This window comes from Melospiza melodia, chromosome 19 (genome assembly GCF_035770615.1).
Source record: "Melospiza melodia melodia isolate bMelMel2 chromosome 19, bMelMel2.pri, whole genome shotgun sequence".
Taxonomy (NCBI): Eukaryota; Metazoa; Chordata; class Aves; order Passeriformes; family Passerellidae; genus Melospiza; species Melospiza melodia.
The window spans coordinates 13962541-13987312 of record NC_086212.1 but is presented as its reverse complement, the minus strand read 5'-3'; the positions used below and the strand labels follow the sequence as shown (position 1 = coordinate 13987312).

The 24772-nt window shown below is 47.4% G+C and overlaps 1 protein-coding gene across 1 annotated transcript; it reads left to right on the top strand.

Moving 5' to 3' along the window:
- Positions 1 to 1392: 1392 nt before the first annotated feature.
- On the top strand, positions 1393 to 22790 carry DOK5 (docking protein 5). The gene is made up of 8 exons (XM_063172615.1): positions 1393 to 1572; positions 12296 to 12403; positions 14929 to 15043; positions 15131 to 15250; positions 15944 to 16133; positions 19471 to 19606; positions 20544 to 20664; positions 22216 to 22790. The coding sequence occupies exons 1-8, from the start codon at positions 1507 to 1509 to the stop codon at positions 22314 to 22316; spliced, it is 957 nt and encodes a 318-aa protein (XP_063028685.1). The 5' UTR covers positions 1393 to 1506; the 3' UTR covers positions 22317 to 22790.
- Positions 22791 to 24772: the final 1982 nt, after the last annotated feature.

The following is a 24772-nucleotide window of genomic DNA, read 5'->3' as shown; positions in this document are numbered from 1 at the left end:
CATCAGAGATAATTTACCCTCGATAACCTTTCCCAACCTAAATCATTCTTTGATTCTGTGACCCGAATAAATATGGGCAGCTCTTCCCCAGAGCCCTGAGCTCAGCCCAGCTGGGCTGCTCTCCCTGGGGTGCTCTGTGCTGTGTCCCTGCTCTGCCACCTCTGCTGTCCTATTTGTGATTTCCACCTCAGGACAATTCCCAAAGTCAAGCCTGGAGTCTGGCTGACCTCCTTGGGCTGTATTTGTGGCTCTATTAAAAGCAGTTATGCAGGGCTGAGCAGTCCCTTTTCCAGGCCACGGTATTTATAGCCAGGTAACCCGTGTGGAGCCACCAGAGCCCCTCTCCTCTGCATCTCCGGAGTGCTTGGCACTGTTCGCACGTTCTTGGAAAAGCAGAACTTGGAGGCACAGAGGGCAATCCCACGCAAGGTCTGTCCTCGCTGCAGCCACACAGCGCCCGTAAAAACCCAGCTCAGGCTGCGGGGACGCGGGGCAGCAGCTCGGGTTACCGTCCCTCGTCCTTGCGAGGGGATTCCGGAGAATCCCGCCTGAATTCCAGGCACCCGAAAGACTTTCAGGGACAGGCACTCGGCTCGGCTGGGCCAGCCGCGGCTGCGGGGCGCTGCGGGATGGGCTGGGGGTGCGGGCACGGGGCAGCGGGGGTCGCACGGGGAGAGCGGGATGGAGCTGGGACAGCTCAGTCCCCGGCCAGGGGCGGTGCGGGACGGAGCGGAGCGCTGCGGGAGATGCGGGGAGGAGCGGGACGGAGCGGAGCGCCGAGGGAAATGCGGGGAAGGGCGGGACGGAGCGGAGCGCTCCGGGAGATGCGGGGAGGGGCGGGACGGAGTGGAGCGCTCCGGGAGATGCGGGGAGGAGCGGGACGGAGCGGGACGGAGCGGAGCGCTCCGGGAGATGCGGGGAGGGGCGGGACGGAGCGGAGCGCTCCGGGAGATGCGGGGAGGGGCGGGACGGAGCGGAGCGCTCCGGGCGCGGTGCGGGGCTTTGCAGAGCGCTGCGGGCTCGCTCCGGGAGTGGCGCGGATCGTTCAGAGAGCGGTGCGGGGCGGTGCGGGATGCTCGGATGCGGTGCGGATCGCTCCGGAGGCGATGCGGGATGTTCAGAGGGGCGGTGCAGGGAGATGCGGGTCACTCAGGGGTCGTGCGGAGATATGCGGGAAACTCAGGGGCGGTGCGGATCGCTCCAGGAGAGCTGCGGATCGCTCCTCAGGGCGGTGCGGGGCGGATCGCTCAGAGGGCGGCGTGGAGCGGGGCGGAGAGATGCGGGATACTCGGGGGCGGTGCGGATCGCTCCGGGCGGCGCTCCGGGGGCGGTGCTGCTCTCTCGGGGCGGTGCTGTCCCAGCCGGGGCGGTGCTGTTCTGTTCTCTCGGGGCGGTGCCGTCCTGTTCTGTTCTGTTCTGTTCCGCTCCGCTCTCCCGGGTGCGGCCGGCGCTGCCCGGCCATGCGGGCGGGCTGAGCGGCGCCGCCGCCGCCTGTCCCGGGCGAGGATGGCCTCCAATTTCAACGACATCGTCAAGCAGGGCTACGTGCGCATCCGGAGCCGCCGGCTGGGGGTGAGTGCCCCGGGGAACCTGCCCAGGGCTGGGCATTTTGCTATTTATTTCTTTTCCCCTGACGCTCCTTTGTCCTCTTTATGCAAACTGAGCTGGGTGGGTTTTTCCGCAGGAAACAAAAGGGTGAGGAGAGAACAATGAAGGCACCTGAATGTGCATTGTATATAGGTGTGGATGGGTATATTTATTTTCTCAATCTCTCCCGTCGGCAGCCGGGGATGCTGCGCTGCCTCCGCCGCCGTCCCTGTCCTCGGCTCCGGGAGGGACCCGGGGCTGGGGCCGTGCCCGGGGCGGGGGTGCGGGAGCTCCGGGCAGGGCTGGGGGTGCTGGAGCTCCGGCAGGCCCTAGGAAGATGAATAGGACTCAACCAAACACAAATTCGAAAAATCCTAGCTTTTTCTTCCACCTCCCACCTAGGCTTGAATAGCAATCATTATTATCTACAGCCCTAAACTCACCCCCCTCAACTTCTACCTATACGCAACCGTTTTCCTCATCCTAAATACAATCAAAGTCCCAAAGCTATCTGCCCTAATAACTGCGTGAAGGAACTATCTACCTTAATAACTGCATGTAGGAACTATCTGCCCTAATAACTGCGCGGACCCTGCAGCGCTCGGGTGCTCCTGTTCCTGCTGCCGCTCCGGGTTTGGGCTCCTGCGTGGGGCAGGTGAAGCTTTGCGGTGTTTTCGGGGCTTTTAGAGTCGCTTGAGTTGCACCAAATGAAAATTCCCGCAGCCCCCCTGAGGTGCTGGTGTAATATTGGGGTTGTTTCCAGGCTGTTCTGGGGCCGTGGCGTGATCCCGGTTCTGGGGTGAGCTCTGGAGTTCCAGGGATGCTCCTCTGGAGAGCTCCGTGTCCCTGAGGGAGCCTGGCCCAGGGGATGCACCTGGAAGAAGGCTGTGTGTGTGTATTGAACATTTCAGTTGGTGTATCTGCCTCGCAGGACCGGAAAGAAACAGATTTATTGTGTTAAACGCTGTTGTATTACTCCAGAATTTGTTCATTTCGGGGGAGTGTCTGTGGTCCTCTGAAAGCCACTGCAGTTACAGTTCCCTTCTCTTGCCGTGCCCATTGTGGGCAGTGACTTCTCCACAGTTTTGGGAACTTGCATCTCCCTGGCTGCTTTGGAAACAGAAAACATTGAGAACTCTTCCATCAGGCTGCATTTCTCAGCCCTGCACTGGCAGGCACAGCTCATGCTGTAAAACCACGAGATTCTGTGACATTTTGAGGGAATGCCATTGTAGTAAATTGGGCACAATTGTGTCCTGATTGAGCCTCATTACAGTGTGCAGTTTGCTCTGGTGTAAAGGATGAGTAAGATTAAACTGTGATGCGTTTTCCCATGCTGTAACAGCAAAGCTCAATGAAGGTGTGAGTAAGGTTTTATCCAACCACACAATAGTCGTGAATGCTGTCAGTGCTGGTGCCTTTCCTTTATTTCCAGACCACTCTGAGGGTGCTGCTGCTGAGGAAGGGCCGGATGCCCTCTTAGGAGATGTGACAGCTGTAAAAATGTCATTTCTCTGCCCCCTCTACTCAGAGTACACTGGGAGGTGCTTCTTAAATCAACCTTTTTAAAAGGCATTAAAAGCAAGACTTGGGTCTCCAGCCTGCTCTCCCTGCAAAGCTGATGAGTTGGATGTGGTATCATTAAAAAGAGCATTATCTGAAATATTCTTCCTCTTTTTTTATGGACCTACAGCCTACAAAGTGTAGGTATGCTGGCTTGTTGGGGTTTTTTTATGGACCATACACAGGTTATGATTCAGGGCTGCTTAGTTTCCAGCTTGGGAAGGGTTGGCCCATGACTCGAGAGCAGATGTGGCTGCAGATTCTCCCTGTGGCATTTTCTGTGAGCTGCTGCCAGCCCAGTGCCCTGATGTGCAGCAATGGGGAATTATCACCAGTCTGGGGTCTCTGGAGGCAGGGCTGGAGCCTGTCCCTGCTCCTTGGTGCCCCTTCCTCCTACTTCAGGTGTGATGGGACACCTGGGGCTGGCCGAGCCTGAATTCAGTCTCACTCAGTGGCTGCTGTCGGCTTGGCTCCTTCACAGGGTGAGCAATGGATTTCAACAGGTTGCTTTTGTTTTTTGTTATTTGGGGTTTTTTTTTTTAGAACAAATTATTTTGTTATTTTGTTTTTGTTTAAACAGCCAACAGGTTGTTTCCCACAGCTGGGGAGGGCTGTGGGACACCCAGGTGCTGGAAAGGGAAGAAAAGGAAGGGAGAAAGGGAAGAAATTACTTCAAAGTATGGAAGAATAACTTTCAGACAGGTTCCCCCAGGCCGTGGAACCATCAGGAAGGAAAACCCTGCCGGGCTCTGGTGGCTGAGGGATCTCAGCTCCCTCTGTGTGGCAGGATGCGAGTGGGAGTCGCTGCAGGCGCTGCCCCGCGCTGCGGGCACCGCTGCAGTCCCAGCACTGCTCTCCGGGCTGGATGCAGCCCCTGCCTGTGCCCCTGTGGCAGCTCCATCTCCAAGGGAACCGGCAGCCACAGATTGCCTCAGAAATGGCTCAGACTGCCTCAGAAATGGCTCAGATTGCCTCAGGAATGGCACAGATCGCCTCAGAAATGGCTCAGATTGCCTCAGAAATGGCTTTCCTGAGGGCCTGGGCTGCAGGTGCCACCTTTGGAATGAAAGGGGAGCAGAGAAGCAGCTTGCTCTAACCCCAGCCCCCTCTGAAAGGAACGTGACAGCTCTGCCAGGCCCTGCTTTGTAATTCCGAAATTGAATTTGGGCTAATTAGCTCTGCACCTGAACCCTTCCTGTGTGCCTCGAACGTGTGAGTTTAATTGAATATTATTTAATAGAATGGTTTCCATAGCAACATTTGTGCCACATGTGTCTTCTGCAGAGCCAGATTTATTCAGGAAGAGTGAGCTTTCTCCTGGCTCTTTCCACCCTTGTGGGGAGGAGGATCATTGCCTGGGCTGGTGTGTCATTATTAGCAGTGACACACGGGAGGCTGTGAGCTGGGAAATGCTGACAGGGCAGAGGCAGCACCTCCAGAGAGCTCCAAAGCAGGGCAAAATCAGATTTGCTGTGGGAGCAGGGGTTCTGCCAGGGACCACCAGTGTCTGTGTCTGGGGAGGGACGCTCAGCGCTTTGGCAGCTGATAAAGGGATTTATATCTGAGCATGAAGCAGGGCTGCTGCTTTATGGCTTCTCTCTGTCTGAAAAGTCATTTTTGTGCTCATGATTTTCAGATCGTGCCTTATTCTGTGGGTACAGGTGTGACCTTTCTGAGGGGGGAGTGCATTGTGGAGATGTTTCCCTGGTGGAAAAGCTGTTCTTGGCTTTCCATTTTTGGGATGTGAACACACCTGAGCTTTCTCTTCAGCTTGGGCTGGCTCAATTAAAAATCCCAATTAAAATCAGAACAGGAGCAGATCTTTGAAGTGGAGGGGTTTGCAGCACTGCTGAGCATGAGGAGCTGTACTAGGGAAAAGTGTGCTGGTTCCAGGCTCGCTTTTTGGGTTTGCACTCCCTGTCCAGGCTGAGCTTCCCCTTCAGTATCCTGAGCCCTGGTGGGAGATGTGAGTGCTGGAGCTGTTCCCTCTTTAGTGTGACCCTCCTTGAGGACAGAAATGGGATCTGTGGGGCTCAGGTTTCTGTGCCCGAGGAGCCTGCCTGGCCCAAAGCATCTCCATCACATCAGGGGGAAGGAATGTGGAGCCAGGGGTGTCCTCTGCCCTTGGGGCACTCGTGGGCAGCCCTGCCTGCAGGGTTTGTGGTAACTGAGCCCTCGGCCTGTGCCAGGAGGGAGCTGGGGCTGCCACAGCTCTGCAGCCAGCTGTTTGCCCCTGGGAAATGCTCGAGTGCTGCTGGATTGATTGAAAAACTCAGCGGAAAAAAATTGTCTCAGACATCTTTTATGGAAAATCCTTTCCTTGGGATTTTTCCCTCCTGAGGAGCTGAGAGGTCTCAGGAACAAAATGCAAACAATGGTTATCTGCTGCTGTGGAATGCAACAGGTGCATCTGTGATTGGTCTCGTGTGGTTTTTTGTAATTAATGGCCAATCACAGTGAGCTGGCTTGGACAGAGAGTCTGAGGCAGCTGCCTTTGTTATAATTCTTTTCCTTCTATTCTTTTTAGTATAGTTTTAATGTAATGTATATCATAAAATAATAAATCAAGCCTTCTGAAACATGGAGTCAACATTCTCATCTCTTCCCTCACCTGAAAACCCCTGTGAACAACGTCACAAAAATTAGTTCTTCATTTTCTGGCTTGCCTGCTTTGCTCTGCTTAGTGGTTTCCTGGCAATGTTAAACTTTCACCTGCAATGGGGAGGGCGTGGAGCCTTGCTGTGTTTATTGCAGTGCTGGGTGAGGAGTTCCCTGTGCACAGTGGCCAAGGCTGAGCTGGGAACACCCAGCAATTCTGTCCAGGGCTGTTCCCACAGAGCGCCAGCGCTGGCTGCACACCCTCATTTCAGATGGGAAAACTGCCTGTGCCTAGAAATTTGGAGAAACTCCTATGTCAGCCTGGTTTTTTAAGATTTTCTCAGCCTTCTGATGTTGACATTCTTGTAGTGAACTTTCTGTAAATAACTCGTTGTTTTGCATTCCTTTATAGAAGCAGAGAGAGTTGATGGTCTGTCCAGTGTCATTGGAGAGGCGGCACTGTCACCCTCCAATCCGCTGTCACTTTTGGAAATCTATAAATGTTGGAGTCAGAAAATAAACTTCCCTTTTCTTCACCTTGAGAGCAGCAGTGTGAGTTTGTGTTCTTTCCTGTCCTATAGGGACACTCCTGCCCGAAGCTCAGGGCTCGCCCAGTGCAGCAGAAAGGTTTGACTGTGGAAGGGCAGCAGAAAGGTCTGACTGTGGAAGGATGGAGCTCGGAGGGTTGGCTGTGCTGGGTTTGGGCTGCAGTGAGCGCTGTGGCAGCCTCGCTGAGCAGCCTGGTGCTGCACACGCCCTGTGCCGTGCTCTGTGCCGGGCTCTGCGCGGCTCTGGGGCTGCGAACGCCGCCGGGAGGAGAGGCAGAGCGGGGGAGAGACGATCTGCGGGACTGGAACCATATGGTGGATGGGGGAGATTGGGCGCCTGGGTACGTGTGCCAGCGAGTCAGCATGAGCATTTCAGAGCCTGGGCTGTGAAAACTGGAAAGGAGAATGATGTAAGGCTGGGGGAAGGAGAAGGGAAAAAGTTGCTGTGTCTCAGTTTGAAGAAGCTTTATTAATAAAACTCTGCTCACCTCTGCAGCTCCTCTCAGTCTGGAAGTTGGAGAGAGGGAAAAACTGAACAGATTTCTCAGGCACCAAGTGCAACCCGCAGGATATTAATCTCCCTGGAAATTCAGAGTTCTCCCGAGCTGCCAGATAAGGTGTTAGAATATATTCACAGATATTAAGATTTCTTATTGCTTGGAGCCTGTCAGTGGCAGCAGGGATGGCATCCAGAACATTCCTGGGGAGGTTGGAGCCTTTTCCTGGAGCTGATGAGGGGAGGGATCCCAGCGAAGGCCAGAGCAGCTCCCTCTGGGCACTGGGGCAGAAAACCCAGTGGGTTTGGTGTGGCACAGAGATGGGGGATCAGAGGCCAGGTCTGGGTCTGTTGGGGTGTTGGGAGGGTGCCCAGGATGAGGTGAGAGATGAGAATTTGACTCCAGGTTCTCAGAAGGCTGATATATTATATTATATTATATTATATTATATTATATTATATTATATTATATTATATTATATTATATTATATTATATTATATTATATTATATTATATTATATTATATTATATTATATTATATTAATCACATCACATTACATTTATTACATTACATTTATTAAGTTACATTTACTATATTACATTTATTATATTGTATTATATATTAGATAATATTATATTATATTAGATAACATCATATTACATTATATTTGTTATATATATTATATATTGTATATTGTATATTGTATATTATATATTATATATTATATATTATATATTATATATTATATATTATATATTATATATTATATAACAAATATAATGTATAATACAAATATATAGATAATGTATATATACATTATATACATTTGTATATTATATACAAATATAATGTATAATATAATTAAATATATAATATATAGTATATAATATATAATATATAATATATAGTATATAATATGTAGTATATAATATGTAGTATATAATATATAGTATATAATATGTAGTATATATTGTATATTATATTCGAAAACTATACTAAAGAAAGAGAGAGGATACATCAGAAAGCTGGAGGGGAATGAATATAAAAACCCATGACAGACTCAGAGAGTCCAACGCAGCTGGCTGGGATTGGCCATTAAATTAAAACAATTCACATGCTGGGTAAACAATTCTCCAAATCCCATTCCAAAGCAACAAAACATGGAGAAGCTGAAGCTCCCCAGGAGAGGAAATCCTGGAGAAGGGATTTTTCATGAAATATCACAGTGACATGTGTCCTCATGGGGTCCCCCCTGTGCTGGGGGATCAGGTGCTCAGCCTGCCTCTGGAGGGGGTACAAGGAAGTTTTGCAGCTCCCCTGGTGGAATCACATTTTGTTTCTTTTGGTGTTTGACCTGTGGGAACAGCACGGAATGATGAGGGTCTTAATTTGTTCCCAAAGAACCCCACCAAAAGCCAGAAAGGACAAACCTCAGAACTATTCCTGATTTTCCCCAAAACATTATACAGATCATTATTTGGAATATGGAACTCTTGCTTTGATGTTGGCACATCTTTGGAGGAGGAATGGTTTTTTTGTGCTTTCCAGCCTGTTTTCAGATAAATCACCTTCTGTGCTCTTTGAAAGTTGGGCTTACTTTGTGAAGTCAATCAATTCCAAATGTTTCCATGGGCTGAATTGACTCCTAAACAAGTGCCTCTTACCCATTTGCCATCTTGTTTAAGATATATATTTCATTGTAACAAGTTTAAAGCAAATCTGACCCTTTTCCTTTATCCCAAACACTTCCATGGCCTGCTGGTTGTGGATCCTGGCGCTCTTTTCCTTATTTCCTCTTTTTTGGTAGAAAAATCTGTGATTTCTGCAGGTGACAGCCCCAGCCTGCACGGTGTGCCAGGGATGATTGCCCAGGCAGTGGAAGAGAAAGGAATCCTGATTATAAACAGGTGAAATTCCCTCTGTGGTGCTTCTGGGGCCTTTCCATCAGCAGCTCCTTCCCCAGTGTGAAATTCTCCCTCTGCTGTGCAGGGCATTGCCCTGCAGTGAGATCAGGGATAAATGACATTTTGCAGAGCCTGTGGAAACACTTGAGAGAAAGTAACAGATGCAAGGGCTGCTCCTGAGAGTGACATCTTAATTTGAGCCTGACATCTTAATTTGGTGTTTGTGTAGCTTCAGGAACGCTGGGGAAGATGATGGACTGCTCCATTATCTTTTTGTCTGGCTTCATCAAGTGCTGTCAGAAATGCCAGCGAGAGTTCAAGCTGCTGGAATGGATATTGTTGGGGTTTTTGTTGTTGTTGTTTTGCTGATAATGTCACTTGTTTCGGTTCAGGAGATCAGTAGGGTAAACAGAGTGGTGTTTCCCCTCAGTGATGCCAGTGTAAGAGGTTAAATTGTCCCTTTGCTTGCCAAGTAATGTTTGTCTGGGGAGCTCTCAATGAATTCTCTGTCTGGCAAAGGAAAATTTGCTGTGGATGTGTCCAGGAAGGTGAGGGGGGATGTTTGCTGCTGTTCTGCATTGATCTGTTCTGAATGAGCTCATCCCAGTGAGTGGCAGCTCCTGGCACGGTGCTTGTGCTGGAACACAAGTGGCCATTCCCTGGTAAATGCAGGAGTGCAGAGCTTTTATGGACATTTTTAATGCAGCTTTCTCCAGCTTGGATCTTCCTAAACGTGAATGAACTCCTGAACTCAGCCTTTAATTACCCAGGTGAGACGTGAGGAATTCATACGGGCTGGGTTTGTGCATGGAGCAACCTGGAGAGGGGCAGGAGGGCTGGAAGAGGGTGGAAGGGGGAATTCTAGCAGGGAAATACTGGCTCTGCAGTCCTTTTATTCAGTGCTTCTTTAACTCAGCATTGCTCCATTCATCTAAATCAAAAGAAAAAAAACAAAAAAAAAAAACCAAACCGCCCCCCCCAAAAAAAACCCAGAAAAACAAAAAAACCAAACCAAAGCACAACAGCAACAAACCCAAAAAAAAAACAAAAACAAAAACAAAAAACCCAAAAAAACAAATAAAGAGGAGCTTTGTGTTCTGAGAAGCCCACAGTTGGACACAGCACTGCAGATGTGCCTCATGGGGCTGGGCAGAGGGACAGGATCACTCCAGATGTGCCCAGCAGAGGGGCAGGATCACTCCAGATGTGCCAGGGTCCCTCTCTCCCCTGCCAAGGCCCACCCTGGTGCAGCCCAGCCTGCTGGCACCCCCTGGCAGCTCCCTCTGCCCTTCCTGCCCATCCCTGGGGTTCCACAGCTGCTCCCGGGCACTGAGCTCTGCCTGCAGTGCTTTGGGGAAATGGGGAGCAATGGGGTGACTTCACCTGTGCTGAGCCAGGGCTCGCTGCACACCTGGAGCTGTCTGCAGGGATGGCAGAAACTCTGGAAAAATTGATCACAGAAACCCCTCTGGTGCTCCCTGCAGCCCACAGCTGGTGCCAGAGGGTGCCAGCAGGCCGGGAGTGGGAGATTATTCCCATTATTCCCATTATTCCCATTATTCCCATTATTCCCATTATTCCCATTATCCCATCTGCTGGGGGATGCTGGCAGGGTGTTTGTCACCTGGGCTCTGCAGGCAGCTCCTCACAAGCATCATCACCCCAGGTCTGCAGGTTTTTATTCTGTTTTCAGGCACAGCTGGGCTGCTCAGGGATGGAGCAGCTGCAGCCCTTCTCCCCTGGCTGGCTTTGGATGTGGCAGCTCAGGGCTGGAAAAGTTGCTTTATTAGCACAAAGGGTTTGTTCCTGTGCAACTTCCGCCCCCTTTTTTTTTGGAGTCTTCTTAGGTGTCATCTTAAAATCACGAGTCCAGCTCTGAAAGTACAGCAAGTGCAGCTCCTGCAGAGAAATTTGTGTGCCGTGAGGGATGAAAAGCTGAGTTTGTGAGGGAGCCCAGGCGTGGGGCGGCTCCCAGCCGTGCCTGCTGCCCTGCTGTGGCTGGGGTGGCCGTCACCCAGAGCATCCCGTGCCCTAATTAGCGAGCTCTGTGAGTGTTAATGAGCTCAGCAGTGCCCCATGGCCTGTGGAGCTGGAGAGCCAGGTGCTCTGGCACACAGGAATCGTTGCAAACCCTGCAGCTCCCTGATCCCGCACAGGGCTGCTCCCAGGATTGTGCCGTGACGGGGCAGCACATCCAGCTGCAGATCCAGCTGCAAATCCTGCACACCCAGCTGCAGATCCAGCTGCAAATCCTGCAGATCCAGCCGCAAATCCTGCACATCCAGCTGCAGATCCAGCTGCAAATTCTGCAGATCCAGCTGCAAATCCTGCACACCCAGCTGCAGATCCAGCTGCAAATCCTGCACACCCAGCTGCAGATCCAGCTGCAAATCCTGCACATCCAGCTGCAGATCCAGCTGCTGGCAGCACCCGCTGCCTGCCCAGAGCCCAGTTTAGCCCCAGGGAAGCCTTTGCTGTTCCTGCTGCCCAGTCCCGGTCCCAGGCTGGCTCTCTCCAGTTCCATGCCCAGCATGAACCGTGCCCTTGCACAAAGCTCAGCAGATGTTCAAGGAGCCAGGTCTGATACTGAGCCCCGGCCTGGCTGCCTTTCCTCAGCTGTCCCTGCCAAGGGAGGGTTTCTGCTCTAAATGCTTCTTGGCTCTTCTTCTGGAATGGCTCTTCTCTCCCCTGATGGCCTTCAGCAGAGGAGTTTTTTCTGCTTTATTCAGCCATATTAAGGATTTATATAAGGATTAGGGATTTCTAAATGTTGAGGTTCATGGGGTGTTTCAGGGGAGAAATTTGGTTTAGATATTCTGGGTTTTAGTGGGATTGATAATGAATTGTGAGAGATTTGGGGAGATATTTTGTGGCATTGGTTAATTGTTTACTGGTAAACTGACTAAATAGGTTGAGAATGGCTTTTTTGGACTTGAAAAAGTAAAATAAATGGTATTTGATGGCTGGGATGCCATCACTGATCACTGAATTCATGCTGTGAGCCACTTGCTGAGGGCCTGTCTGGTTATTTTTTTGTTTTGCTCTCGAAATCCCACTGTTTTTGGTGGCAGTTTGGGTTTATTTCGAAGCTGCCAGGTGTGATGATGGAGAGTGGGCTGTGAGCAGTTGGCAGGGCTGGCAATTCCTGCCTCTGTGGGCAGGCTGAGCTCAGCTGAGAGGGCTGCAGGGAATGTGGCAGGAGATGGAGAGATGGAAAAGGTGATTTTAAATCCACCCTGCACAGAGCCTGCCCCAAATGACCTGGATTTAAATTCAGTTCGACCCTGGGAGCAAAGCGACAGGATGGTCCTGGGTTCTGCGCTTAAACAATCTGCTTTTTGCATTGTCCATTACTCCTGGCGTTCACAGAGCACCCTTACTCACAAAATGCACAAAGTACACAATTCACAAAATACGGAATTCACCAAAACCCTCCTCGCACACGAGGGTTTCTGGCTGGGCCCAAAAAAAGAGCCTGGGCTTGTGTTCCCCATGAACTCCTGGGGTTCCACAGCTGATTGAGGATTTCCCTTCCCTGTTGGTGCTGCTGGTGCTCAGCTCAGTGCAGATGCCAAGTTCATCCTCTTGTGCCTCCAGATTTACCAGAGATGCTGGCTGGTGTTCAAAAAGGCCTCGAGCAAAGGGCCCAAGAGGCTGGAGAAGTTCTCAGATGAACGAGCTGCTTACTTCAGGTGCTACCACAAGGTAAGGAACAGGCTTCTCTCAAACTAATTGAGGAAAATTATTAGTAACGTAAAATTATTGATGAAATTATTGATAACGTAAAATTATCAATACAATAATTAATAGCATAAAATTATTGAGAAAATAATTGAGAAAAAATTATTGATAACATAAAATTATTGAGAAAGTAATTGATAAAAATACAAAGCTTGAACAGCCCTCGTCAGTCCTGGGGGAGGTTTTATCCATTATAAAACCCTAAAGGGGACATCCTCACCGCTGGAGGTGTAAAACAGAAATAATGTGTTAAACAGAAATAATTCTTTTGGTGTAATATTAACCTTTAAATCCTTTCTAATCTAATCTTGCTCTATTTTTTAAAAGTGGGAAGGTCACAGTGCCCTAAAATAGAGGTAATGTGGGAGCACTCAGCTGGGGTTTATGGAGTGAACTGGGAATTTGCATACACAAAGCAAATTGCCCACATAATTCCTTTGGTGCCACAAGGGAGGGAAAATAATTAGAATTCAGGCTGCAAAATCTGCAGACCGAGTTGCTTTTCAGGTGAGTGTCTGGTTTTCACTTGTTAAAAATAAATAAGCAACCACAAATTGCCACATTCTTGAACAAAATACTGGAGGAAGGAGGAAATTCTTATTTCTTTTGCCTTAGTGATGTGCCAGAATCCTCAATATTCCAATAAAAGCTGAGCTAATTGTGTCCTGCTGACAGGAATGCACTGAGCCCTCGAGGGGCTGGGTTTTAATCTGATTGTATTAATCTTGCCTTGCAACAGCAGGAGTCATTTAAGCAGTCTTTTCTGCCTGTTTATGGAATAATCCATTTGGAAAATTGGATTGTGGAACGTGTAATTGTTTTCCAGGAAAAAACTGTATCGGTGGCAAATGAAATGTTTCCAGTCTGACCACTCTGCTGAGGAGGAGGAGCTGCTGAACATTTATTTTAGTGATTGCTGTCACTTAGCTGGGAGTGAGGAGTGAGGCACCAGGCTCAGGGCTTTGGGTGTAAAAGCTTTTTCCAGTCATTGTTTGGCACCCAAACAACAGAAATCTGATTCTGAATCTTTAAAACACTTTCTGATAATGAAAACTGTGGTTTTATTTTTGCTTTTATTTTTTTTTTTTTTGAAGTGGAGCAGTCCTAACAAATCCTCAACTTTCCCTCAATAAAAAAATAATACAGAGAGCAGCTTTTCTGCACTGTGCTGGAGCTCCAAACTGGGTGAATCCTTTGGGTTCCCATCTGCCCCTCTGTGGTGCTGCTGCCCCAGGCTGTGTTTCTGCTGCCCCTCGTGTGAATATTGCTCAGCCTGGAGGGAGCTCTGGTTCCCCCTTTCCCCTGGCTGCAGTTCCCTCAGGGTGGTGATGTCCTGGATGATGTCCCTCACTGATGTCCTGCAGAGCTGGGGCGTCACCATGATACTTTATGAAAAATCCCTTTGCCAGGATTTTTCTCCTGAGAAGCCGAGAACCCTCAGAGGAAAAGAAAAACAACAATTATATTCTGCTGTGGAATGCAACAGGTGCATCTGTGATTGGTCAGTGCTGGTTGTTTTTAATTAATGGACAATCACAGTCAGCTGGCTTGGACTCTCAGAGAGTCCTTTGAGAGTATTTATTCCTTTTAACGAGCTTTTGTTATTTATTCCTTTCTATTCCTTTCAAGCCTTCTGATGAAATCCTTTCTTCCATTCTTTTAGTATAGTTTTAATATATAATTTTCTTTTAATATAATATATATCATAAAATAATAAACCAGCCTTCTGAAACATGGAGTCAGATCCTCATCTCTTCCTCATCATGGGACCCTGTGAACATCCACCACATTGGAGGATGTGGCTGCTGCATCTCCCAAGGGAGGACGGAATTTTGTCACAGCCATCTTTTATGAAAAATCCTTTCCTTATGATTTTTTCCTCCTGAGAATCTGAGAGGCCTCAGGAACAAAATGTGAACAATGGTTATCTGCTGCTGTGGAATGCAACAGGTGCATCTGTGAATGGTCTCATGTGGTTGTTTGTAATTAATGGCCAATCACAGTCAGCTCAGACAGAGAGCCGAGCCACAAACCTTTGTTATCATTCTATTCTATTCTATTCTATTCTATTCTATTCTATTCTATTCTATTCTATTCTATTCTATTCTATTCTATTCTATTCTATTCTATTCTATTCTATTCTATTCTATTCTTAGCCAGCCTTCTGATGAAAATTTTTCTTCTATTCTTTTAGTATAGTTTCAATGTAATATATACCATAAAATAATCAGCCTTCTGAAGCATGGAGTCAGATCCTCGTCCCTTCCCTCACCCTGGGACCCCTGTGAGCACCACCACAGAATTTCCCCTGGCATTTCCCATGAGGTGATTCCTGCAGGGCTGCGTCTCCTCAGGAGCCATCCCAGAGACCCTGGCCCTGCTGGTGCTGTCCCACCCTCCTCTCCCTCTCCTTCCCCTCCTCTGCTCCCCAGCGAGGCACGGATCCCTTTCCAAGCTCCCCACTCCAATCCCCAATTGTGCTTTCCCAGGTCACGGAGCTCAGTAGCGTGAAGAGCATCTCGAGGCTGCCCAAAGGCACCAAGAAGCACGCAGTGGGCATTTATTTCAGTGATGACACCTCCAGAACCTTCGCTTGTGACTCAGGTGGGTCGAACAGGCGCGCTGGGAGCGCTGGCTGTGGAATTATAAACGTGATGTACCCACACAGAGATTTTCTGGGCATTTGTGCAGAGCTTGAGGCAGATGAGTGGTGCAAGGTGCTGCAGATGGAGTGCCTGGGAACGCGAATTAATGACATTAGCCTTGGAGAGCCTGACTTGTTGGCATCTGGAGTAGAGAGGGAGCAGAGTGGTAGGTACAGAAATATCAACATTTTCCATTTTTTATTGCATTATTTTCAAGCCTTTTAGACTGTACATAATGATATTGGAAATTAAAAGGAGCAAAACTGTTTTTCCAAGTCCTCCTTGCTTGTTTTGGGGTGTTGGTTTTGGTTGGTTGGGGGTTTATTTTTGGCTCTTGCTACCGGAGATAATAAATAAGTTATCTAGAATTATTTTGGAGTAGCACTTCCCTTTCTCAGATCAGTTAGCTGCTCTTGGAGATGGGAACGATTTGTTGTGTGTCTTTTTGGTGTGATGTCAGTGGCTGAGGCTTTGTAAAGAGAATAATAAATAACAGTAATTGCATGCAAAACCTGAGCCCGTGGCTACTCCACTTTCCTGTGCAAATGAGCTCATTACCTGCTCAGGCACTGGATTTATTCACAAATTGCTCACAACTTTATGAGCTGTTTGCAAATACCAGGATTATGCTGGTGCACTTGTCCTCAGGCTCTGAGTGCACACACAAATATTTGATGCCCTTTGGGTGCAGCATTTGACTGCCCCAAACGTGGGGTTTACAGCGTTATAGAAGGAATTCTTTGTGTGGGAATGATTAGCTCCAAGTGCAAACAATAGGGATGGAAAATAGGAAATTCCTTGAATGACTTGCACCTGTGCTGGGCAGGGATTTTAGACTAACCTTTTGTTTTTCTCCCAGAGAGATTCAATGTGTATTTGATGCCATCCCCTAATTTAGATGTGCATGGGGAATGTACCTTGCAGATAACATTTGAGAATATCTGTCTTTGGGACATCCAGAATCCCAGAGTCAAACTGGTCTCGTGGCCTCTCAGTGCCCTGCGGCGCTACGGGCGCGACCCAGCCTGGTTCACCTTCGAGGCGGGCAGGTAGGTGGGCATGGGTGCTGTGGGTGGGCATGGGTCCTGTGGGTGGATTTGGGCTCCTGTGGGTGGGCTGGGGTGCTGTAGGTGGGCTCTGCTCCTGCAGGTGGATTTGGGTCCTGCAGGTGACTCAGGTCCTGCAGGTGGGCTCGGCTCCTGTAGGTGGGCTTGATAGTGGAACCCTGGAAAAAGTTAAAGATAGAATCTGAAATGTTAGGCTTTGTGCTTTCCCAGATCAACTGCACCTGCGTAAGCAGTATGATAAATTATATAATTGTTAGATGTGATGATTGTTTAGTAATTAAATGTAATTATTATATAACCATAAGAAGAATAGTGAGAAACTATGTTGGAAATTCAGAGAGGGGCTAAATTTATGTATACAATAGAACAATATAAGTTTAATAATTAACGTGAAAGTTATGTAACGACGGAGTATAAAACATGATCATTTCGCATGTATGGTCGGAATCAGATTTGGGTTGAATATACCCCGATTCCCAGAGCTCTTAATAAAAAGCACCACATATAATCGCTCCGTGATTATGTGTTTTTGAACGCTAACAGGCTCGGCTCCTGCAGGTGGGCTCGGCTCCTGTGTTGAAAGCGAAGGGAGAAGACCCATCTTGTTGTTTTTTGATCAGCATCGACTCCGATTTATTGACCAAATCAGCCACTTTATATAACAGTGTTAATTAACTTCATGCATATTGCAAAATTCGAGCTCACGATAGGTCACAGAGAGAACTCTAACCCCTCCTTTTGTTTTACAATACCCGTGGTTTGTTTATTGAAAACAGGACCAGCGTTCTCACTGTGATATGAAAAGTTCTCAAAACCTTCATATCTGTTCCCAGAGCAGCTATCTGTTCCCAGAGAGCCCAAGGACAGAATGTTTTGCCTGTTATGGGAAGACTGTCTGAGAATCTTACTGTTTATAGAAAAGGTGTCTGAGAACCTAGTTATTTACAGAATCAAGCCTGGGAACTGAACCAGGCTCTCCACAGTCCTGCAGGTTGGCTGGGGTCCTGTGAGTGGATTTGGGTCCTGCAGGTGGGCTCAGCTCCTGCAGGTGGGCTCAGGTCGTGTAGGTGGATTTGGGTCCTGCAGGTGGATTTGGCTCCTGTGGGTGGGCTTGGCTCCTCTCTGCCTTCCCGGGGGTGTCTCCACCTTTCCCCAAGGGTTTCCAAGGGTTTGGGAGCTGATCTGCAGCCAGAAGCCAGCCTGGACCCGTTGCAATTAAAGGGGCGAAACAAGTATAACCTCCCCCCCCCCCAAAAAAAAAAAAAAACCTAATTGAAACAGTGAAACAAATATAACCCGCCCAAAAACCAAATTAAAATGCTAAACAAATATAACCCCCCAGAAGCCCAATTAAAATGCTGAAATAAATATAACCCCTCCCCCAATCCAAATTAAAATACTGAAACAAATACGCCTCCTCTCTAAAAGACTAATTGAAATAGTGAAACAAATATAACCCCCTCAGAAATCAAATTAAAATGCTAAACAAATATAACTCCCCAAAAGCCTGATTAAAATACTGAAACAAATATAGCTCCTCCCAAAGCAATACAATTAAAATACTGAAACTAGTATAAACCCTCCCAAAACACCAAATTAGTAGACTGAAACAAATATAACCCTTCCCAAAAATCATCCAATAAAATACTGAAACAAGTATAAACTCCCCCCCAAAAAGCCAATCAGTTAATATACAGAAACAAATATAACCCCCACAACAAGTCCATTTAAAATACTGAAACAAATATAAACCCTTCCAAAAAGCCCAATTAAAATACTGAAACAAGTATAAACCCTCCTTAAAAACCCAATTAAAATACTGAAACAAATATAACCCCCCTCAAAGCAAATTAAAATATTGAAACAAGTGTAACTGCCCCAGAAGCCTAATTAAAATGGTGAAACAAATATAAGTCCCAAAACCCAATTAAAATAGTGAAACAAATACAAACACCTGTTAAAATACTGGAACAAATCTACACCCCTAAAAAAAGCCACATAAAATTTGTATTTGTTGTTTCAAGAGGAAGACAAAAGTCTGCAAAACTCATTAAAAGTCCAAAAGGGGAAGACAAATTAATCCTGCCTGACACAGATTCCAGATAGAGCCTAAATATAAAAATCTGGGTTTGTGCAGGAGCTCTCCAGAGCCTTTGCAGCGGTGAAGGAGCAGCTGGGTGTCAGGGAATGCACCAGGGCTGCACACAAGCACAGACAGCAATGATGCCCTTTGGTTTTTGTGGTTTTTTTCATGTTCCCTGTATTCTCTGCACGTCCATTTGTAGCTCTGTGGCTGTTGTATCAGTGGCTGCTTGTCCCTGTGGTTTTCCATGGCTTTTCCCTCGGCAGAAAGACAAAACAAATTCCAGAGCTCCAAGTCCTGAGGGCACAGAGCCCCAGTGCTCTCCTGGTTCTTGCTGGGAACCAAAATTGAGAACAACTCTCAGAGATATTTCATGGACCCAAGATCCACTCTTATATTACCTCCTTACTAAATGATCCCAAGTTCCATTTCCAAGTTGAAGAAAGGCAGAAACAGAGGGTGGCAAAAACTTCGTTCCGTTTCCTGGTTGAGAAAAGCAAAAAACAGGTGGAAATAACTTTGTTCCGTTTCCTGGTTGAGGAAAGGCAAAAAACAGGTGGAAATAACTTTTTCCCATTTCCTGGTTGAGAAAAGGCAGAAACAGAGGTGTCAATAACTTTGTTCCCTCCTGGTTGAGAAAAGGCAGGAACAGAGAGGTGGAAATAACTTTGTTCCGTTTCATAGTTGAGAAAAAGCAAAAAACAGGTGGAAATAACTTTGTTCCGTTTCCTGGTTGAGGAAAGGCAGGAACTGAGGGTGGCAATAACTTTTTCCCATTTCCAGGCTGAGGAAAGGCAGGAACTGAGGGTGGCAATAACTTTTTCCCATTTCCAGGCTGAGGAAAGGCAGGAACTGAGGGTGGCAATAACTTTTTCCCATTTCCAGGCTGAGAAAAGGCAGGAACACAGGGTGGCAATGACTTTGTCCCCTCCTGGTTGACAAAAGGCAGGGACACAGGGTGGCAATAACTTGTTCCATTTCCAGGTTGACGAAAGGCAGGAACAGAGGGTGGCAATGACTTTGTTCCATTTCCTGTCTGAGAAAAGGCAGGAACAGAGGGTGGCAATGACTTTTTCCCATTTCCAGGCTGAGAAAAGGCAGGAACGGAGGGTGGCAATGACTTTGTCCCCTCCTGTTCCCCCCTGGTTGTGCGAGGGGGTTTTGGGGTGGCTCGGGGAGGTTCTGACTCCCTCGGGGCCGGACCCTGCGCTGCCCTGGCTGTGCTGTGCCTTGCAGGATGTGTGACACGGGAGAGGGGCTCTTCATCTTCCAGACCAGGCACGGCGAGGCCATCTACCAGAAGGTGCACTCGGCCGCCCTGGCCATCGCCGAGCAGCACCAGCGGCTGCTGCAGAGCGCCAAGGACTCCAGGGTAGGGTGGGCAGGGGAGGGCACGGGCAGGGGGGTCCGCAAGGGGCACCCACCCAGACTGGGCTCTTCAGGGGGAGTGTTATTGGTATTGCCGTAATCATCATTAGCAGTGTAATTATTTTATTATTATTAATATTCTTACTATTAATAATGAAGTAATTATCATGCTTTAGTTATTATGCTATTATATTTAAGAATTATACTGTATATAATTATTACATTATTATTATTATTATTATTATTATTATTATTATTATTATTATTATTATTATATCGTGCTTGATTATAAAATTTAGAGCAATCTGTATAAGTAGAATTCCTGTTCAAGGGTAAGTGCGCATTCCACAGTGTTTGTGGGTGCAAAGTTAGTTCATTCAATTTTTAGTAGTAGTAATAATAATAATAATAATAATAATTTTTTTATTGTTATCATTAAATTCTGCTTGATTATAACATTTAGGCAATCTGTATACCTATTATTATTATTATTATTATTATTATTATTATTATTATTATTATTATTATTATTATTATTATTATTATTATTAAATTCTGCTCGATTATAAAATTCAAGGCAATATGTATAACTGGAATTCCTGTGAAAAGCAATTGCTGATAAAAACAACAAGGACACACACATTCCTCAATGTTTGTGGGTACAAAGTTAGTTTGTTCAATATATTATATAGGATTATTATTATTATTACTACTTAGGATTGTTATTATATTATTATTATTATTATTATTATTATTATTATTATTATTATTATTATTATTATTATTATTATTATTATTATTATTATTATTATTATTATTATTATTATTAAATTCTGCTCGGTGATAACATTTAGTGCAGTATGTGTAGCTGGCATTCCTGTCAGAAGCAGTTGCTGAGCCAGGCGTGCTGCGGGTGTGGCTGACCCTGTCGTGCCTTGCAGCTGCAGCTGAGGAGGAGCGAGCGGGCCGTGTCCCTGGGCACCGTGGTGCCCCTGCCCCGCAGCGCCTACTGGCACCACATCACCCGCCAGCACAGCACGGGGCACCTGCTGGGGCTGCCAGGTGAGGACGTGCCAGCTGGGCACTGCCCTGGGGACACTGAGACAGCCCTGACACTGCCCCAAGGGGGGCACTGGGACACTGCCCCAGGGTGGCACTGAGCCATACCTGATACTGCCCCCAGGGTGGCACTGAGACACCCCTGGCGCTGCCCCGGTGGGACACTGAGACACTGCCCAGGTGGCACGGAGACAGCCCTGGCACTGAGCCCTGACACTGCCCCCAGGGTGGCACTGAGACAGCCCTGACACTGCCCTGGTGGGACACTGAGACAGCCCTGGCACTGCCAGGTGGCACTGAGCCACACCTGATATGGAGCCACCCCTGACGCTGCCCCCAGGGTGGCACTGAGCCTGAATGCTGCTCTGCTCCATGGAGGTGGCATTTATGGGGGTGGCACTCACGGAGGTGACTCTCAACCTGAATGCTGCTCTGCTCCATGGGGGTGGCACTGATGGGGCTGACACCCATGGGGGTGGCACTGATGGGGCTGACACCCGTGGGGGTGGCACTCGTGGGGATGGCACTCGTGGGGGTGGCACTCACCTGAACACTGCTCAGCTCTCTGGGGACAAGGACGTGTCCTGTTTGGGAGGGACAGCTGGGGATGCTGTGGCCAGCAGGAGCAGGGACAGTTTGGGTGCCGTGTCCCCGGTTTAGGAAGGACATTGAGCTGGGGGAGCGAGGGCACCACGGCTGGGGAGGGTCTGGAGCACAGATGCTGTGGGAGCTGGGGCTGTTTGTGCTGGAGCAGAGGGGGCTCAGGACAGACCTGCCCCGAGCTCTCAGTGCCTTTTGTACCACCTGGCTCTGCATGGCTGCCTTGTGCTGAGAACCTTCAGTATTCACTTTGTGTGCCTGTTAAACCTCACCCAAAACAGCCACGTCCCCCAGAACAGGGAAATGAGGGGAAATAAAAGGAGATGCTCAGACCTCAGAGGAGCTGGGCCAAAGTCAGCTCCGTGGAGTCGTGTTTGTTTTCAGAATTAAAATCCCCCAAAAAACCCCCCAAAAAAGCCTTAAAGGAGCTATTTTCCCCTGTTCTTTCTTTCCAACGCTAGAGGGGGCAGGCAGCCCATGGAAAGCTCCTTGCAGGGCAGGGATGCAGGATGAAGCAGCGCTGCCTGCCTGCCCAGAGCTGTCCATGCATGGGGACATGGGGACATGGCAGGAGGAGCTGCTGGTGGCACGGTCTGTGCCCTTCCCCAGAGCCCTTTATTAAATCAGCAATGCAGCACGGAGCTGGCACGAGAGAAGCAGACTGCAGGGTTTATATTTAGAAAAATACCTTGCTTGTTAGACTGGGAAAAAAAAAGGATCTAAAAGAGCATTTTTACATTTTAAATGCAAGTCAGAACTTATAAAGAGCAAATTAATAACTTTTTTTTCAAACTCTGTGTTCTGAGGGAAGGGGTAAAGACAATCTGCGTGGGTGTTTCTGAGCTGGAGCAGCAGATCAAGCAGGGTTAGGCTGAGTTAACTGCTGTGTGTGTGAATCCTGCCTGGGTGCTGTGTTTAACTGGGCTGCTTTTCCCTCCCTGGCTCTCTCTCAAGGTGCTCCCAGCCCCCTGAAGCTCCCTGGCACCACGGACACCTTTGCATCCTGCAGCCCAGGAGAGGAGCCCAGGCACAGCCTGGCTGCCTCTGCCCTCTGAGCAGCAGACAAGGGTGGAAATGCACACAAGCCCACGCTGGATGAAGAATTCCTGCGATACAAAGGATTTTTTAAACTTTGCCAAAAGCAGAAACGCTCCTGTGGATGTTTGGGGAGAGGAGCCAAGCCACCAAACGCTCTGGTGTAACTTTAAATACACTGGACAGAGAAGAAATCACTCCCTGAACACTCCCACTGATTTTGTATGATAGGTATGTTGTAAATATGTGAGAATCTGCTGTAGCGTGGTTATTTTGGCTCCCGACACCGATTTGTGGCAATGCTTACCTTGAGTTTTTCCCATTATTGTCACCCTGTTCCTGATCTCTGGAATGGTGGCCGGTTTGAAACAACTCTTGGATACAATTTTTCCTGTTTGAAGACTTGATTGATTTCTTTTAAAAGAATCTCCTCTTTCCTGTATTTATTTCCATCTCTGTAAACATTGAAAATAAAAAAAAAAAGTCCCATGCAATTTGTGGTGCAGTGATTTGGTTTTTTGTTGGTTTGGGGGTGGTTTTGGTGTTTTTTTGTTTTTTTTTTTTTTTTTTTTTTTTTTTTTTTTTTTTTTTGTTTTTTGTTTTTTGGTTTTTTTTTTTTTTGGGTTTTTTTTTTTGTGTGTTTTTTTTTTTTTTGTTTTTTGTTTTGCTTTTTTTTGGTTTTTTTTGTTTTGTTTTGTTTTGGTTTTGTTTATTTTTGTCACTCAATTAGCACAAGCTAATTTTCTTCTAGGACAGAATCATGGTCTCGGGCTTTGAGTTAAAAACAGCAAAAGGTAAATGCTGGATTTCCACGTGCAGAAATGTTGTGGGAGCAGAGCTGGAGTGGAATGGAGGCTCTCGGGGAAGCCAAGCCAGGCAAATGTGTTTGTGAAGGAAATAAAATCAATCTGCCATCACTGGGGAAGGTACCCCACAGTGCAAAGAGGAGCTTAATTCGTTGTAAATAAGGATTATGTTCATCTTTGTTTTTATCATAGTTCAAACCTCTTTTTTTCCTTAAATGAAGATCTTCCCTTTTTTTCTTGATCAAGATTTAATAAAGCAATTTTTGCCTCCTCGAGGGAAGGCAGTGATTGATTGAAGTGGGTTGGTTTAGCATTTGTCTGAATGAAACACCCTTTATTTTTCCAGCTTTCCCTGCTGTCGGTGCTTATTCTTATAACTGTGTTTAGCTTTCCTTTCCCTTCCCTCACAGCAGAAAAGCTCCATTAATATTGAGGGTGAGCATCTCTGGAATCTGTGGCCCGCAGGCAGGTTGGCAGTCAGTTAAACAGCCACACAGGTGGAATTAATTTGGGCAGAGCTGCGCCTGAGCCTGGTGCTGAGCACTTGGGGATGCCAACGAGCCTGCAGCCCCGGGCTCCGAGACCAGGCCAGGATGTGAATCTGCTGCTCTTATTAACTTCCACGAGGGCAGATTGATCCTCTGCTCCCACCAACACTAATGAAGCTTTCTCTGCTTCTTGGGGAATATTCTGCCCCTGCCACGAGCCCTGTGGTGTTTGAAGGAAAGCTGGTTTCAACACAGGAGGCTCCAATTAGAACCTGGGCTCGGCTCCATTGATTTCTCCACATTCTGGATTTACCAACGCAGGGAAAAGTTTGTGGTGGTTGATTTTTATTGCCTCTGGGCTCTGATGCTGGAGATCTGGAGGCTGAGAGTCTGAGTGTTTCTGTGCTGACAAACTCTGACCCTCAGAAGAAAAACACTGCATTTGACCTGAGGCTCTCCAAAACTGATGGGGAGAGCTGGGATTACAAGTGTGTGGTGTGATTAGAAGTGTGTAATGTCGTGTAGTAGAAAACTTGGAGATTAAAGTTTTAAAATACAGTAAAATTTATAAAACAAGATAAAAATTTTAAGGCAGTAACGAGTAAACTCCTTTACCTTCTTCACCTTCTTTTTCATAAGTTGTAGCGTGTTGTAATTAGACAAAAAAGTGCACATTGTGAACTTGGAGTGATTAGTTATTAAATTTAAAGAAAAAATAATTTAAGTGTAATTTCTTAATTAAATACTTAAAAAAAAAACCTTATAAAGAAAGATAGTAAGTTTTGACAATCCAAAAAAAAAAAAAAAAAAAATTAAGGGAGTTGTGTGCTGAGGCATTCAGGGTGGTTGCTTTGTCCATGAGTGTTTTTCCAGCTTTTCCACACTCTGGGAATCTTGCAGGTAAAAGGAGGGAGGGGTTCATCTGCTCTTAGCCATCACAAATCTTATTTTGTGCTGGTGAGGCGGATTTCTGTTTTTCCAGCCGCGGGGTACAGGGAATGAGGGGATGAACGAGGGGATGAATGAGGGGATGAACGAGGGGATGAACAAGGAGCCGGCAGGGTTTGTCCGGCCGGGTGCAGTGCCCGAGGCTGCCGCGGGATGCCAGCAGCAGATGTGCTGAGTTCTGCTCTGGAGACACGAATCGCTCAGTGCCCAAACCTGCTGCTGCTGTTCAGGTAT